Source organism: Dendropsophus ebraccatus, chromosome 3, assembly GCF_027789765.1.
Source record: "Dendropsophus ebraccatus isolate aDenEbr1 chromosome 3, aDenEbr1.pat, whole genome shotgun sequence".
Lineage (NCBI taxonomy): Eukaryota > Metazoa > Chordata > Amphibia > Anura > Hylidae > Dendropsophus > Dendropsophus ebraccatus.
In genome coordinates, this window is record NC_091456.1 from 1,785,208 (window position 1) to 1,802,974 (window position 17,767).

Consider the following 17,767-nt stretch of genomic DNA (forward strand, 5'->3'; position numbering starts at 1 on the left):
AGGCATGCATGCTACAGCTCAGCACTCAGTCCTGTACATCAATCACTGAAGGAGGGGTGGGGGAGGGAGGAGGCATGCATGGTTTAACTCACCACTGAATGGATGACAGGGGGCGTCATATACACTGCATGGATGGGGGGTGTTATATACACAGCATGGATGGGGGGCTCATATACACTGCATGGATGGGGGGCTCATATACACGGCATGGATGGGGGGGGGGTCATATACATGGCATGGATGGGGGGGGTCATATACACGGCATGGATGGGGGGGGGTCATATACACGGCATGGATGGAGGGGGGGTCATATACACAGCATGGATGGAGGGGGGGTCATATACACGGCATGGATGGAGGGGGGTCATATACACGGCATGGATGGGGGGTCATATACACAGCATGGATGGAGGGGGGAGTCATATACACGGCATGGATGGAGGGGGGGTCATATACATGGCATGGATGGAGGGGGGGTCATATACACGGCATGGGTGGAGGGGGGGTCATATACACGGCATGGGTGGAGGGGGGGTCATATACACAGCATGGATGGAGGGGGGGTCATATACCTGGCATTGATGGAGGGGGGGTCATATACACGGCATTGGTGGGGGGGGGTCATATACACGGCATGGGTGGAGGGGGGGTCATATACACGGCATGGGTGGAGGGGGGGTCATATACACGGCATGGGTGGAGGGGGGGTCATATACACGGCATGGGTGGAGGGGGGGTCATATACACGGCATGGGTGGAGGGGGGGGGGGTCATATACACGGCATGGGTGGAGGGGGGGGGGGTCATATACACGGCATGGATGGAGGGGGGGGTCATATACACGCCATGGGTGGAGGGGGGGTCATATACACGGCATGGGTGGAGGGGGGGTCATATACACGGCATGGATGGGGGGCATATACACGGCATGGATGGATGGGGGGTCATATACACGGCATTGATGGGGGCTCATATACACGGCATGGATGGGGGGAGCGTCATATACAGGGCATGGATGGAGGGGGGGTCATATACACAGCATGGATGGGGGCTCATATACATGGCATGGATGGAGGGTCATATACACTGCATGGATGGGGGGTGTTATATACACAGCACGGATGGGGGGCTCATATACACAGCATGGATGGGGGCTCATATACACGGCATGGATGGATGGGGGGTCATATACACAGCATGGATGGGGGCTCATATACACGGCATGGATGGAGGGGGCTCATATACACGGCATGGATGGGGGGTCATGTACACGGCATGGATGGAGAGGGGCATATACACGGCATGGATGGAGGGGGGGTCATGTACACGGCATGGATGGAGGGGGGTCATATACACGGCATGGATGGAGGGGGGGTCGTATACACAGCACGGATGGGGGGCTCATATACACGGCATGGATGGAGGGGGGTCATATACACAGCATGGATGGAGGGGGGGTCATATACACGGTATGGATGGGGGGGGTCATATACACGGCATGGATGGGGGGGGGTCATATACACGGCATGGATGGGGGGGGTCATATACACGGCATGGATGGAGGGGGGTCATATACACGGCATGGATGGAGGGGGGGTCATATACACAGCATGGATGGGGGGCTCATATACACAGCATGGATGGGGGCTCATATACACGGCATGGATGGAGAGGGGCATATACACGGCATGGATGGAGGGGGGGTCATATACACGGCATGGATGGAGGGGGGGGTCATATACACGGCATGGATGGGGGGCTCATATACACAGCATGGATGGGGGCTCATATACACGGCATGGATGGAGAGGGGCATATACACGGCATGGATGGAGGGGGGTCATATACACAGCATGGATGGAGGGGGGGTCATATACACAGCATGAATGGAGGGGGGGGTCATATACACGGCATGGATAGGGGGGGTTCATATACACGGCATGGATGGAGGGGGGTCATATACATGGCATGGATGGAGGGGGGAGTCATATACACGGCATGGATGGGGGGCATATACATGGCATGGATGGAGGGGGGGTCATATACACGGCATGGATGGAGGGGGGGTCATATACACAGCATAAGAGAAACAGATTGCTGAACTCAGGGAGAACAGCCAAATGAGTCCTGGAGGGTCATATACACGGCATGGATGGAGGGGGGGGGTCATATACACGGCATGGATGGAGGGGGGTCATATACACAGCATGGATTGGGGGCATATACACGGCATGGATGGAGGGGGGGGTCATATACACTGGATGGATGGGGGGTCATATACACGGCATGGATGGAGGGGGGGTCATATACACGGTATGGATGGAGGGTCATATACACGGCATGGATGGAGGGGGGGTCATATACACGGCATGGATGGAGGGGGGGTCATATACACAGCATGGATGGGAGGCATATACACGGCATGGATGGAGGGGGGGTCATATACACGGCATGGATGGAGGGGGGGTCGTATACACAGCACGGATGGGGGGCTCATATACACGGCATGGATGGAGGGGGGTCATATACACAGCATGGATGGAGGGGGGGGTCATATACACGGTATGGATGGGGGGGGGTCATATACACGGCATGGATGGGGGGGGTCATATACACGGCATGGATGGGGGGGGTCATATACATGGCATGGATGGAGGGGGGGTCATATACATGGCATGGATGGAGGGGGGGTCATATACACGGCATGGATGGAGGGGGGGTCATATACACGGCATGGATGGAGGGGGGGTCATATACATGGCATGGATGGAGGGGGGTCATATACACAGCATGGATGGAGGGGGGATCATATACACAGCATGGATGGGGGCTCATATACACGGCATGGATGGAGAGGGGCATATACACGGCATGGATGGAGGGGGGGTCATATACACGGCATGGATGGGGGGTCATGTACACGGCATGGATGGAGGGGGGTCATATACACGGCATGGATGGAGGGGGGGTCATATACACGGCATGGAGGGGGGGTCATATACACAGCATGGATGGAGGGGGGGTCATATACACGGTATGGATGGGGGGGGTCATATACACGGCATGGATGGGGGGGGGTCATATACACGGCATGGATGGGGGGGGGTCATATACACGGCATGGATGGGGGGGGTCATATACATGGCATGGATGGAGGGGGGGTCATATACACGGCATGGATGGAGGGGGGGTCATATACACGGCATGGATGGAGGGGGGGTCATATACATGGCATGGATGGAGGGGGGTCATATACACAGCATGGATGGAGGGGGGTCATATACACAGCATGGATGGGGGGCTCATATACACAGCATGGATGGGGGCTCATATACACGGCATGGATGGAGAGGGGCATATACACGGCATGGATGGAGGGGGGGTCATATACACGGCATGGATGGAGGGGGGGTCATATACACAGCATGGATGGGGGCTCATATACACGGCATGGATGGAGAGGGGCATATACACGGCATGGATGGAGGGGGGTCATATACACAGCATGGATGGAGGGGGGGTCATATACACAGCATGGATGGAGGGGGGGTCATATACACGGCATGGATGGAGGGGGGGGTCATATACACGGCATGGATAGGGGGGGTTCATATACACGGCATGGATGGAGGGGGGTCATATACATGGCATGGATGGAGGGGGGAGTCATATACACGGCATGGATGGGGGGCATATACACGGCATAAGAGAAACAGATTGCTGAACTCAGGGAGAACAGCCAAATGAGTCCTGGAGGGTCATATACACGGCATGGATGGAGGGGGGGTCATATACACGGCATAAGAGAAACAGATTGCTGAACTCAGGGAGAACAGCCAAATGAGTCCTGGAGGGTCATATACACGGCATGGATGGAGGGGGGGGTCATATACACGGCATGGATGGAGGGGGGGTCATATACACAGCATGGATGGGGGGCATATACACGGCATGGATGGAGGGGGGGTCATATACACAGCATAGATGGGGGGCATATACACGGCATGAATGGAGGGGGGGTCATATACACGGCATGGATGGAGGGGGGGTCATATACACGGTATGGATGGAGGGTCATATACACGGCATGGATGGAGGGGGGGTCATATACACGGCATGGATGGAGGGGGGGGTCATATACACAGCATGGATGGGGGGCATATACACGGCATGGATGGAGGGGGGGTCATATACACAGCATAGATGGGGGGCATATACACGGCATGGATGGAGGGGGGGTCATATACACGGCATGGATGGGGTCATATACACAGCATAGATGGGGGGCATATACATGGCATGGATGGAGGGGGGGTCATATACACGGCATGGATGGGAGGCATATACACGGCATGGATGGAGGGGGGTCATATACACGGCAGGGATGGATGGGGGCATATACATGGCATGGATGGAGGGGGGGTCATATACACGGCATGGATGGAGGGGGGGTCATATACACAGCATGGATGGGGGGCATATACACGGCATGGATGGGGGCATATACATGGCATGGATGGAGGGGGGGTCATATACACGGCATGGATGGAGGGGGGGTCATATACACAGCATGGATGGGGGGCATATACACGGCATGGATGGAGGGGGGGTCATATACACAGCATGGATGGAGGGGGGGGGGGGTCATATACGCTGTATGGGTGAAGATAACCCTCCTAGATGGGCCGTTCTATTAGACGGTCTCTTCACCGATAACTTGTGACCACCTGGATTGTTTATCGGGTCGTGAATATCTCGTCTTCATTCGTTTCACCAGATCTGCTGGAGTCATTGGAGGAAATCCTGCCGAGTCTTCAGGAGGACAACATCTCAGTTTGGGTAATGACTGCAGAAACTTGTCTGCCAGGAGTGAACACGGTCCTAGACAAGCTGGACTTGGTGACCGATGACCCCGCGCCCCCAAACCTGCGCTTCGTCAGCAGCCTAAAAGCTGCAACATTGTTCATTTTCACCTCAGGAACTACAGGTAAGAATGTGCGGCCTCCACCATGGCTTCTTCTCCTATCCCGTATGGGATATCCTATTCAGTGGCTGCATTTAGTATTGCATCCCAGAACTATTACCTAAGGAGTCACTGTCATTGGACATACAATGTGACATCAGGCTGCCGAGACCCGCTGTGATCAGGAGATATAGGGGGGAGAGAGCGTAGCAGCAGCGCAATCCACTCCCTGGACGTTCGCTAATTCTGACTATTTGGTCTCATAGATTATAATGAAACTGTCAGAATTAGTGAGTGGTCGGGGATGGATGTCGCTGCCGCTTCTGCGCTCTCTCCTCCCTATATCTCCTGATCACAGAGGGTCTCATCCGCCGGTTGACATCTCTGTAATTGAGCAGTAATATCATTCCCAGCCGGTGCAGACATGAGGCCATTCCCCTTGGCTTACAGTAGCTGTATCTTTGCAGTTGAATATAAGAATATAGTATATAGAGTCTAAGCATCCGGCACTACAGGGACACAAGGGAATAGAACCCTCTAGATGTCACCATAGTAATTGTTGGATTTAGTTGTTCCTACATGATATTGATCATTAGCATTACATGATATGGCTGATCTGTTATTTTCCCAGGTCTCCCTAAAGCCGCTGTTATCAGCCAGCTACAAGCCCTGCGGGGGGCCGCCGGCATATGGGCCTTTGGAGGCACTCCGGATGACATTGTCTACGTCACTCTGCCTTTGTATCATAGTGCTGCTTCTCTCATTGGGATTGGTGGATGTGTTTACCTAGGTATGCTTCATTTCCTTCACCTGCTATCACAGGGGTTATATGTTTATCAGCAGATAGATAGATAGATAGATAGATAGTAGATAGATAGGAGATAGATAGATAGATAGATAGATAGGAGATAGGAGATAGATAGGAGATAGATAGATAGATAGATAGGAGATAGATAGATAGATAGGAGATAGATAGATAGATAGGAGATAGATAGATAGATAGATAGATAGGAGATAGATAGATAGATAGGAGATAGATAGATAGATAGATAGATAGATAGGAGATAGATAGATAGATAGATAGATAGATAGGAGATAGATAGATAGATAGATAGATAGATAGATAGATAGGAGATAGATAGATAGATAGATAGGAGATAGATAGATAGATAGGAGATAGATAGATAGATAGGAGATAGATAGATAGATAGGAGATAGATAGATAGATAGGAGATAGATAGATAGATAGATAGGAGATAGATAGATAGATAGATAGATAGATAGATAGATAGATAGGAGATAGATAGATAGATAGATAGATAGATAGATAGGAGATAGATAGATAGGAGATAGATAGATAGATAGGAGATAGATAGATAGATAGGAGATAGATAGATAGATAGATAGGAGAGAGATAGATATATAGATAGGAGATAGATAGGAGATAGATAGATAGGAGATAGATAGATAGGAGATAGATAGATAGGAGATAGATAGATAGATAGATAGGAGATAGATAGGAGATAGATAGATAGATAGACAGATAGATAGATAGACAGATAGATAGATAGGAGATAGATAGGTGATAGATAGGAGATAGATAGATAGATAGATAGGAGATAGATAGATAGGAGATAGATAGATAGGAGATAGATAGATAGATAGATAGGAGATAGATAGGAGATAGATAGATAGACAGATAGATAGATAGACAGATAGATAGATAGGAGATAGATAGATAGATAGATAGATAGATAGATAGATAGATAGGAGATAGATAGATAGATAGATAGATAGATAGATAGGAGATAGATAGATAGATAGGGAGATAGATAGATAGATAGATAGATAGATAGATTGGAGATAGATAGATAGATAGATAGATAGGAGATAGATAGATAGATAGATAGATAGATAGGAGATAGATAGGAGATAGATAGATAGATAGGAGATAGATAGGAGATAGATAGATAGATAGATAGATAGATAGATAGATAGATAGATAGATAGATAGGAGATAGATAGATAGATAGATAGATAGGAGATAGATAGGAGATAGATAGATAGATAGATAGATAGGAGATAGATAGATAGGAGATAGATAGATAGATAGATAGATAGATAGATAGATAGGAGATAGATAGGAGATAGATAGATAGATAGGAGATAGATAGATAGATAGATAGATAGATAGATAGATAGATAGGAGATAGATAGATAGATAGATAGGAGATAGATAGATAGATAGATAGGAGATAGATAGATAGATAGATAGATAGATAGGAGATAGATAGGAGATAGATAGATAGATAGATAGATAGATAGGAGATAGATAGATAGATAGATAGATAGGAGATAGATAGATAGATAGATAGATAGGAGATAGATAGATAGATAGATAGATAGGAGATAGATAGATAGATAGATAGGAGATAGATAGATAGATAGGAGATAGATAGATAGATAGATAGATAGGAGATAGATAGATAGATAGATAGATAGATAGGAGATAGATAGATAGATAGATAGATAGATAGATAGATAGGAGATAGATAGATAGATAGATAGATAGATAGGAGATGGATAGATAGATAGATAGATAGATAGATAGATAGGAGATGGATAGATAGATAGATAGATAGATAGATAGATAGATAGATAGATAGGAGATAGATAGATAGATAGGAGATAGATAGATAGATAGATAGATAGATAGATAGATAGATAGATAGATAGGAGATAGATAGATAGATAGGAGATAGATAGATACGAGATAGGAGATAGATAGATAGATAGATAGATAGGAGATAGATAGGAGATGGATGGATAGATAGATAGATAGGAGATAGGAGATAGATAGATAGATAGATAGATAGGAGATAGATAGATAGATAGGAGATAGATAGATAGATAGGAGATAGATAGATAGATAGATAGATAGATAGATAGGAGATAGATAGATAGATAGATAGGAGATAGATAGATAGATAGATAGATAGGAGATAGATAGATAGATAGATAGATAGATAGATAGATAGGAGATAGATAGATAGATAGATAGATAGATAGGAGATAGATAGATAGATAGATAGGAGATAGATAGATAGATAGATAGATAGATAGGAGATAGATAGATAGATAGATAGATAGATAGATAGATAGGAGATAGATAGATAGATAGATAGATAGATAGGAGATAGATAGATAGGAGATAGATAGATAGATAGATAGATAGATAGGAGATAGATAGATAGATAGGAGATAGATAGATAGATAGATAGATAGATAGATAGATAGATAGGAGATGGATAGATAGATAGATAGATAGATAGATAGATAGATAGATAGATAGATAGGAGATGGATAGATAGATAGATAGATAGATAGATAGGAGATAGATAGATAGATAGGAGATAGATAGATAGATAGATAGGAGATAGATAGATAGATAGGAGATAGATAGATACGAGATAGGAGATAGATAGATAGATAGATAGGAGATAGATAGGAGATGGATGGATAGATAGATAGATAGATAGATAGGAGATAGGAGATAGATAGATAGATAGATAGATAGGAGATAGATAGATAGATAGATAGATAGATAGATAGGAGATAGATAGATAGATAGATAGGAGATAGATAGATAGATAGATAGATAGATAGATAGATAGGAGATAGATAGATAGATAGGAGATAGATAGATAGATAGGAGATAGATAGATAGATAGATAGATAGGAGATAGATAGATACGAGATAGGAGATAGATAGATAGATAGATAGGAGATAGATAGGAGATGGATGGATAGATAGATAGATAGATAGATAGATAGATAGATAGGAGATAGATAGATAGATAGATAGGAGATAGATAGATAGATAGATAGGAGATAGATAGATTTTTCTTTTAAAGCAAGTTTTATTACATCAGTAACTATTAGTAGCAATGACATAACCATGTACAAATCTCATTACATTACAGACAATGCACACATGACATTACATTACAGACAATGCACATATTACATTACAGACAATGCACAGATTACATTACAGACAATGCACATATTACATAACATTACAGACAATGCACATATTACATTACAGACAATGCACACATGACATTACATTACAGACAATGCACACATTACATAACATTACAGACAATGCACATATTACATTACAGACAATGCACACATGACATTACATTACAGACAATGCACACATTACATAACATTACAGACAATGCACACATTACATTACATTACAGACAATGCACACATTACATTACAGACAATGCACACATTACATTACATTACAGACAATGCACACATTACATTACAGACAATGCACACATTACATTACAGACAATGCACACATTACATTACATTACATACAATGCACACATTACATTACAGACAATGCACACATTACATTACACAGATGCACACATTACAGACAATGCACACACCACATTACAGCGAATGCACACACTACATTACAGATAATGCACACACTACATTACAGATAATGCACACATTACATTACAGACAATGCACACATTACATTACAGACAATGCACACATTACAGACAATGCACACATTACATTACAGACAATGCACACATTACAGCCAATGCACACACTACATTACAGACAATGCACACATTACATTACAGACAATGCACGCACTACATTACAGACAATGCACATATTACATTAGAGACAATGCACACATTACATTACAGACAATGCACACACTACATTACAGACAATGCACACATTACATTACAGACAATGCACGCACTACATTACAGACAATGCACATATTACATTAGAGACAATGCACACATTACATTACAGACAATGCACACACTACATTACAGACAATGCACACACTACATTACAGACAATGCACACACTACATTACAGACAATGCACACATTACAGCCAATCCACACACTACATTACATTACAGCCAATCCACACACTACATTACATTACAGCCAATCCACACACTACATTACAGACAACGCACACTACATTACAGACAATGCACACACTACATTACAGGCAATGCACACCCTACATTACATAACATTACAGCCAATGCACACACTACATTACAGACAACGCACACTACATTACAGACAATGCACACACTACATTACAGACAATGCACACATTACAGCCGATGCACACACTACATTACAGACAATGCACACACTACATTACAGACAATGCACACATTACATTACAGACAATGCACACATTACATTACAGACAATGCACACACTAGATTACAGACAATGCACACACTAGATTACAGACAATGCACACACTACATTACAGACAATGCACACACTACATTATAGACAATGCACACATTACATTACAGACAATGCACACATTACTGAGAATGCACACACTACATTACAAACAATGCACACATTACAGCCAATGCACATGCTTCATTACAGACAATGCACACATTACATTACAGACAATGCACACACTACATTACAGACAATGCACACACTACATTACAGACAATGCACACATTACATTACAGACAATGCACACATTACAGACAATCCACACACTACATTACATTACAGCCAATGCACACACTACATTACAGACAATGCACACACTACATTACAGCCAATGCACACATTACAGCCAATCCACACACTACATTACATTACAGCCAATGCACACATTACAGCCAATGCACACACTACATTACAGACAACGCACACTACATTACAGACAATGCACACACTACTTTACAGACAATGCACACATTACAGCCGATGCACACACTAAATTACAGACAATGCACACACTACATTACAGACAATGCACACACTACATTACAGACAATGCACACACTACATTACATAGCATTACAGCCAATGCACACACTACATTACAGACAACGCACACATTACATTACATACAATGCACACACTACATTACAGACAATGCACACATTACATTACAGACAATGCACACATTACATTACAGACAATGCACACATGACATTACATTACAGACAATGCACACATTACATTACATTACAGACAACGCACACATTACATTACATTACAGACAATGCACACATTACATTACAGACAATGCACACATTACATTACAGACAATGCACACACTACATTACAGACAATGCACACATGACATTACATTACAGACAATGCACACATGACATTACATTACAGACAATGCACACATTACATTACAGACAATGCACACATGACATTACATTACTGACAATGCACACATGACATTACATTACTGACAATGCACACATTTCATTACAGACAATGCACAACTGAAAACAGTTCAACAGCTCCAATGTGTAAGACCAGCGCAAAGGGACGGGGGCGAGGAAATGCCAGTGGGGGCACAAGCTGCGGTCGAGAGATACAATGCGTGCTGGTAAGGGGGAGCCAGCATTACATTCATCCAGCATCCCTGGCTTCATGGACAGTTAATCGGGGGAGGGGTACATCGCTGTTGAAGCTCGAGCAGCAGGAACAGGTGGTAAAGTGGATAGCCAATAATGCTTCCACTCACTTGTCCACCACCAGTTATCTAGACAGTCCAGTCTTGTGGGTAGCCAAAAATCTGAACTCCAGGAACCTCACTCTGACCCTCCTTCCTCACAACCTGCCCAATCTGCCTAATCTCACCAACAGAGTCATGCCACCCTTGCCCACTGCCAGGAGCTATTTTCGAGTCCTTTTCCTGAATTGGACTCCATTAAAGTACTTGAAGAATCCCAGGAACTACCTGAGGATTTTCTGTGTAGTGTTGCCCAAACACTGGAGCATCCCCCATCTCCTGGTTATTTTGGTGGTTTGGACCGGCAACCTGCATGTGCAATGAGCGATGAAGATTAGACACAGTTGCCATCGGGGGAGGATGTTATGTTGAGTGGGCAGTAGGAGGAGCAGAGTGAGTAAGTAGAAGAGCAGGTGCTGGATGATGAAGTCACCGACACAACCTGGCCTGGGGTGATGTCCAGCAGGGAAAGCAGTGGAGATGAGGAGGGCTGCGCAGCACCCCAAAAGGCCATTAGAGGCAGTGCAATAGCTAGAGGCAGAAGACGGTCTATTGAGAGAAGACAGGCCAGCAGGGCCCCAGCTCTTCCACTCAGCAGCCACTCGCACAAATCTCCCCCATCGAGGGCTCGTTCTTGGTGTGGAGATTTTTTGATGTGTGCGTAGATGACAAACTCAGTGCAGTTTGCACACTCTGCCATGATAAATTAAGTAGGGGTTCTGAGAAGAGCAACATGATCACTTCCGGCATACGGCGTTACACTTGGAGGCCATGCACTGGGCTGAGTGGGAGAGTGCGAACGTGAGACAATCTGCGCCCGACGTTGCTGCCACTGATTCGTCTACTTCTTTGCCTGCACCATCATGCGCCTCGTCCCAATAACTGTCGCTCTCCCAGGCATTTGATCGCAGGCAAAAGTACGCCTCAAGTCCCACATGCCCAAGCCTTAAACTGACACATCTCCGAATTGCTGGCCCTGGAGATGTTGCCATTTAGGCTTGTGGAGACGCAGGCCTTCCACGACTAGTCTGTCCCTAGCCGCCACTACTTTTCCCGATGTGCTGTCCCCGCCTTGCACCAGCACGTGTCCCGTAACATCCGGCAGGCCCTGAGTTACGTGGTTAGCGCGAAGGTCCACTTGACCACTGACACATGGACAAGCATTTGTGGCCAGGGACGCTACATCTCCCTGACAGCAAACTGGCTGAATGTTGTGAAAGCAGGGACCGGGTCGTAACCAGAGACTGCTTACCTCCTATCCTCGCCCAAGATTGCCAGCATGGGTTCTGACAACCCTTCCTCCTCCTCTTCTGCTGTACCATCACCCTCAGCCACTAGCTGGAAACGCTGCAGCACTGGCTCGGGGAGACGCCAGCAGGCCGTGCTTAAGCTTATCTGTGCCGCAGAGGTGATGGACGCCATATTGCAGCAGACGAAAATGTGGCTGTCGCCGATGCAGCAAGGACCAGGCGTGGTTGTGTGCAAAAATGGCATATTTGAGGAGTCCACAAAGAGGTTCAGCTGTGACGATGCCATGGTCAGTGTAACCATCCCACTTCTATGCATCCTGAAAGAATCCCTCATCGCCATAAGGGATAAGGCGATGTGCACAGAACAGGCCGTGATAGGAGGAGATGTAAACAGTCAGACCACACTCGTGTCAGCTTGTCAGTGGCAATTGCAGGAGGAAGAAGGGGACGGGGACATAAAGGAGGCTGTTGAAGAGGAGGAGGCTGGTGGCTATCCTTGCAAGGGTAGCACTGAAGTTTAATGCGTCCCATTGGTTCAGCACAGATGGGATGAAGAGGAGGTGGTGGAGGAAGAAGAGGAGGAAATGGAGAGTGATCCTTCTGGTGGCGGCAGCGAAGTCATGCCTATTTAGAGCCTGGCACACATGGCGGATTTTATGTTGGGCTGCTTTTCCCAGGACAAACGTATTGTCCACAGAATAGAGAGCAATCGTTATTGGATGTTTGCAATCCTCGACCCCGCTATAAAGATAAGTTGTCCTCTTTTATTCCTATGGAGGAGAGGAGCAATTGATTGCACAAATACCATAAAAAAATCTTGCAGAACATGATGGAAATGTTCCCACCTACCATCGCTGTCGGCAGAGAGGAGAGTTCCTCCCAGAGCCTGACAACATCCATCAGGTCCTCAGCCACCAGGAGAACACTCTCCAAGGTGTGGGACATGTTCATGGCACTCCCTCGCGAAACTTCCTTGTTAGGACTGGCGGTCAGAGCGTCCATGCCATCGGTCCTGTCTCTGACACTGCAAGTGATGTGGGTGCTCGCTCACGTTCTCAATCATTAGCTGCACGCAGGAGAACGTGAGCATTTATTCATTGCCATGTTGTACTGACCTGGTCACACCAGGGTTAGTTGTTCTCTGGAGTTCTCCTGCTCTCACCTGTGGGGGTGGGGATTCCAGCCTGCATTTAACCCATAGCTGCACCAGGACGTTACTGAACGTCCTCGTGCCGCTATGGGAGTTCAGAGGGGGGTCGCGCGGCGACCCCCCTCTGAACTGCTGCGATCCCGGGTGCCGCATGTAGCCCGGGATCGCGGCTATTAGCGGGCACGGTCCGATCGCCGTGCCCGCTAATTAAGTACTTAGAAGCAGCTGTCAAAGTTGACAGCTGCTTCTAAATACTTGCTCATATTCATCCCTGGTGGTCTAGTGGGGGGATCGCTCCCCTGCGGCGCGATTGCGGGGGGGCGATCCCCGCATCCATCCCGGGCCGGGGTCTGCGCCGTAATGGCGCTGATCCCGGCTCGGCATTCTATTGCTTTTGGCTGCAGCAGAAGTCCCCCAGGGGGAATAACCCTAACCCCAGGGGGGGAATAACCCTAACCCCAGGGGGGGAATAACCCTAACCCCAGGGGGAATAACCCTAACCCCAGGGGGGGAATAACCCTAACCCCAGGGGGAATAACCCTAACCCCAGGGGGGGAATAGCCCTAACCCCAGGGGGGGAATAACCCTAACCCCAGGGGGGAATAACCCTAACCCCAGGGGGGGAGGAATAACCCTAACCCCAGGGGGGAATAACCCTAACCCCAGGGGGGGAGGAATAACCCTAACCCCAGGGGGGCTTCTAGTATATGTGTAAAGTAAAAGAAAAATGTATTTTTAATAACACAAAATCCCCTCCCCTAATAAAAGTCTGAATCACCCCCCTTTCCCCATTTTATAAATAAAAATAAATAAATAAATTAATAAACAAACATGTTTGCTATCGCCGCGTGCGTAATCACCCGAACTATTAATTAATCACATTCCTGATCTCACACGGTAAACGGCGTCAGCGCAAAAAAATCCCAAAGTGCAAAATTGCGCATTTTTGGTCGCATCAAATCCAGAATAATTGTAATAAAAAGCGATCAAAAAGTCATATATGCGCAATCAAGGTACCGATAGAAAGAACGCATCATGGCGCAAAACATGACACCTGACACAGACCCATAGACCAAAGGATAAAAGCGCTATAAGCCGGGGAATGAAGCGATTGTAAGGCACATATATTTTCTTTAAAAGGTTTTCATTTTTTACAAGCCATCAAATCAAATAAAAGTTATACATGTTACATATCGTTGTAATCGTAACAACTTAAGGAACATATATAACGAGTCAGTTTTACCCCAGGGCGAACGGAGTAAAAACAACCCCCCCCCCCCCCCAATTAAAAAAAACCATTTTCTTTTTAAATTTCACCACACATATAATTTTTTTCTGGTTTCCCAGCACATTTTAGGCAAAAATTACATCTGCCATAGCAAAGTACAATTAGTTGCGCAAAAATAAGGGCTCATTTGGGTCTCTAGGTGGAAAAATGCAGGCGCTATGGCCTTATATACACGAGGAGGGAAAAACGAAAACGCAAAAATGAAAACTGTCTGTGTCCCCTAAGGGTTAAACTCTGCTAACAGGCTGCTGGCTGCCAGTGTGGGATATCTCTGCACTAGCTTGGGGATCTGATCTCTGCTATTCTGACCTTCTCTCTCCTGACCCCTTTGTACTTCGCTACCGCTTGGTTTCGGCTTGGTTTTTGACCTTTCTTAGCTGTCTGATTTTGTCCTGACGCTCTTTCCTGGTTTTTGACTCGGCCTGATTGACAATTCTTCTGTGTTTGTCTGTCTGTCTCTTGTCTCCCATCCCCTGCACCCTAGTCAGTGTATACACAGTCTTCCTGGTTGTCACCCCACGGTCTAGCATGGGTGGGGCAATAGGCAGGGACAGAGATTGGGGTAAGTGCAGGGCTCATGTCCCTCTGATGTCTGTTTATCCCGGCCCTGACAGAAACACTGGCCCAAAACAGACCTGCAACCTGCACACGACCAGCTACATTCATTCCACCTATGGAGCCTATGTCAGCTGTGGTCTCACAGGTCCAGGCCTTGACCAAATTGGTCCAAGATCTGACTACCCGCCTTCAGGTCCAGGAAACCAGGCAGGTGTTGGCCCCGGTGCCATCTCTGGCCATTCAGTCACCTGCACCTGAACCTAAGGTCCCCCTTCCCGACCTTTTTTCTGGGGACCGTAAGAAATTTTTTAAATTTCTGGATGGATGTAAACTTTATTTTTCTTTACGCCCTCGATCATCTGATAGAAGTGCAGAAGGTGGGGATGGTGATGTCTCTCCTGCGGGGTGACCCACAGACTTGGGCTCTTTCTTTAACTTCTGACTCACCTCTGCGCTCTTCGCTAGATGACTTTTTCTCTGCTCTGGGACAGATTTATGATGAACCAGACCGACCTGCAGTAGCTGTTTCCCATTTGTTGTCTCTCCGTCAGGGTAGATAAATGGCAGAGGAGTTTTGTGCTATGTTCAGACAGTACGTGACGGACTCGGGGTGGAACGACCAGGCTTTGAAAGACCTGTTCATGACTGGCCTTTCTGACCGTATTAGTGACTTGTTATTAGCTCATACTGAACCTCAGACTCTTGATGAAGCTATGACCCTTGCCATCCGAGCAGATCGACGCCTAAGGTCCAGACTATCACCCGGGTGTCTCCTGCTCCTCAGCCGACCCTCAGTCCAGTCTCTAGGCCAGAACAGATGGAACTCGGTAGCATCACCCCTGGGCAGAGGAGGGAACATTGCCGGAAGAATCAACTATGTTTCTACTGTGGGAGCCCAGAACATCAGCTTAATGCCTGTCCCAAGAAGCCACAGCAGGAAAAACTTCCGCTCCTAGGTAGTGGTTGGGAGGACTGCCTAGGAGCTCAGGTAATCCCTAAAATTTCTAAAATGTTACTGCCCTGCACTATTGAGGTCCAGTCGGCCTCATGTGAAGGTCAGGCTTTGTTGGATTCTGGTGCAGCTGTACATTTCATTGACTATGACTTTGTCTCCCAGGTTTTGCCTTCCATGATTCCGCTGTTCCCACCTGTCCAAGTATCTAGTGTGGATTTGACCCCATTGCGTGCTGGTCTGGTCAAATTCCGCACTCCCCAGATTAAGTTGATGGTGGGGGCACTTCATGAGGAATATTGTTCCTTTCTAGTTAGGAAAAATTTGTCTGTGAACATCATCTTGGGCCTCCCCTGGCTCCAGGAACACAATCCAGTAGTTGACTGGGTAACTCTGGATCTGGTTCGCTGGGGTCTTCAGTGTGAGGCCCATCTGTCACATGTTTCTCTCTGTACCACAGTGCTAGTAATCCAGATATCCCGGATTTAATCTCAGATTTTTCTGATATTTTTTCCAAACCTTTGCCTCAAGTTCTTCCTCCTCACAGGGATTTTGATTGTAAAATAGATCTCGTGCCTAATGTCAAGCTGCCTAAGGGTCGTATATATAATCTGTCTGTACCAGAAAGGAAGTCTCTGAAGGAGTATATAGATGAAAGTTTGGCTATTGGGCATATTCAACCTTCTGAATCACCAACTGGGGCTGGTTTCTTTTTTGTTGAAAAGAAAGACGGTGGGCTAAGGCCATGCATAGATTACCGTGAACTAAACAAAATTACTGTCAAGAACTCTGGGCCACTTTCCCTCATTCCCGACCTTCTGAATCAGGTTTCTGGGGCACAATGGTTCTCCAAACTTGATTTAGGGGAGCTTATAACCTGATTCGGATCCAGAAGGGAGATGAATGGAAGACCGCATTCAATACGCCTCTGGGGCACTTTGAATATCTTGTTATGCCTTTTGGTCTGTGCAATGCCACTGCGGTCTTCCAAGGGTTTATGAATACCATTTTTCATGATTAT

The 17,767-nt window shown here is 46.3% G+C and overlaps 1 protein-coding gene across 2 annotated transcripts in view; it reads left to right on the forward strand.

Annotated features, from left to right (window-relative positions):
- Window positions 1-17,767, forward strand: part of SLC27A6 (solute carrier family 27 member 6) — a 101,012-nt gene that overhangs the window by 12,125 nt on the left and 71,120 nt on the right. For both annotated transcript variants that reach the window (XM_069960704.1, XM_069960705.1), the window contains 2 exons: window positions 4,778-4,987; window positions 5,595-5,753. In XM_069960704.1, the coding sequence (XP_069816805.1) occupies window positions 4,778-4,987; window positions 5,595-5,753 (369 nt within the window). The remainder of the gene's footprint in view (window positions 1-4,777; window positions 4,988-5,594; window positions 5,754-17,767) is intronic.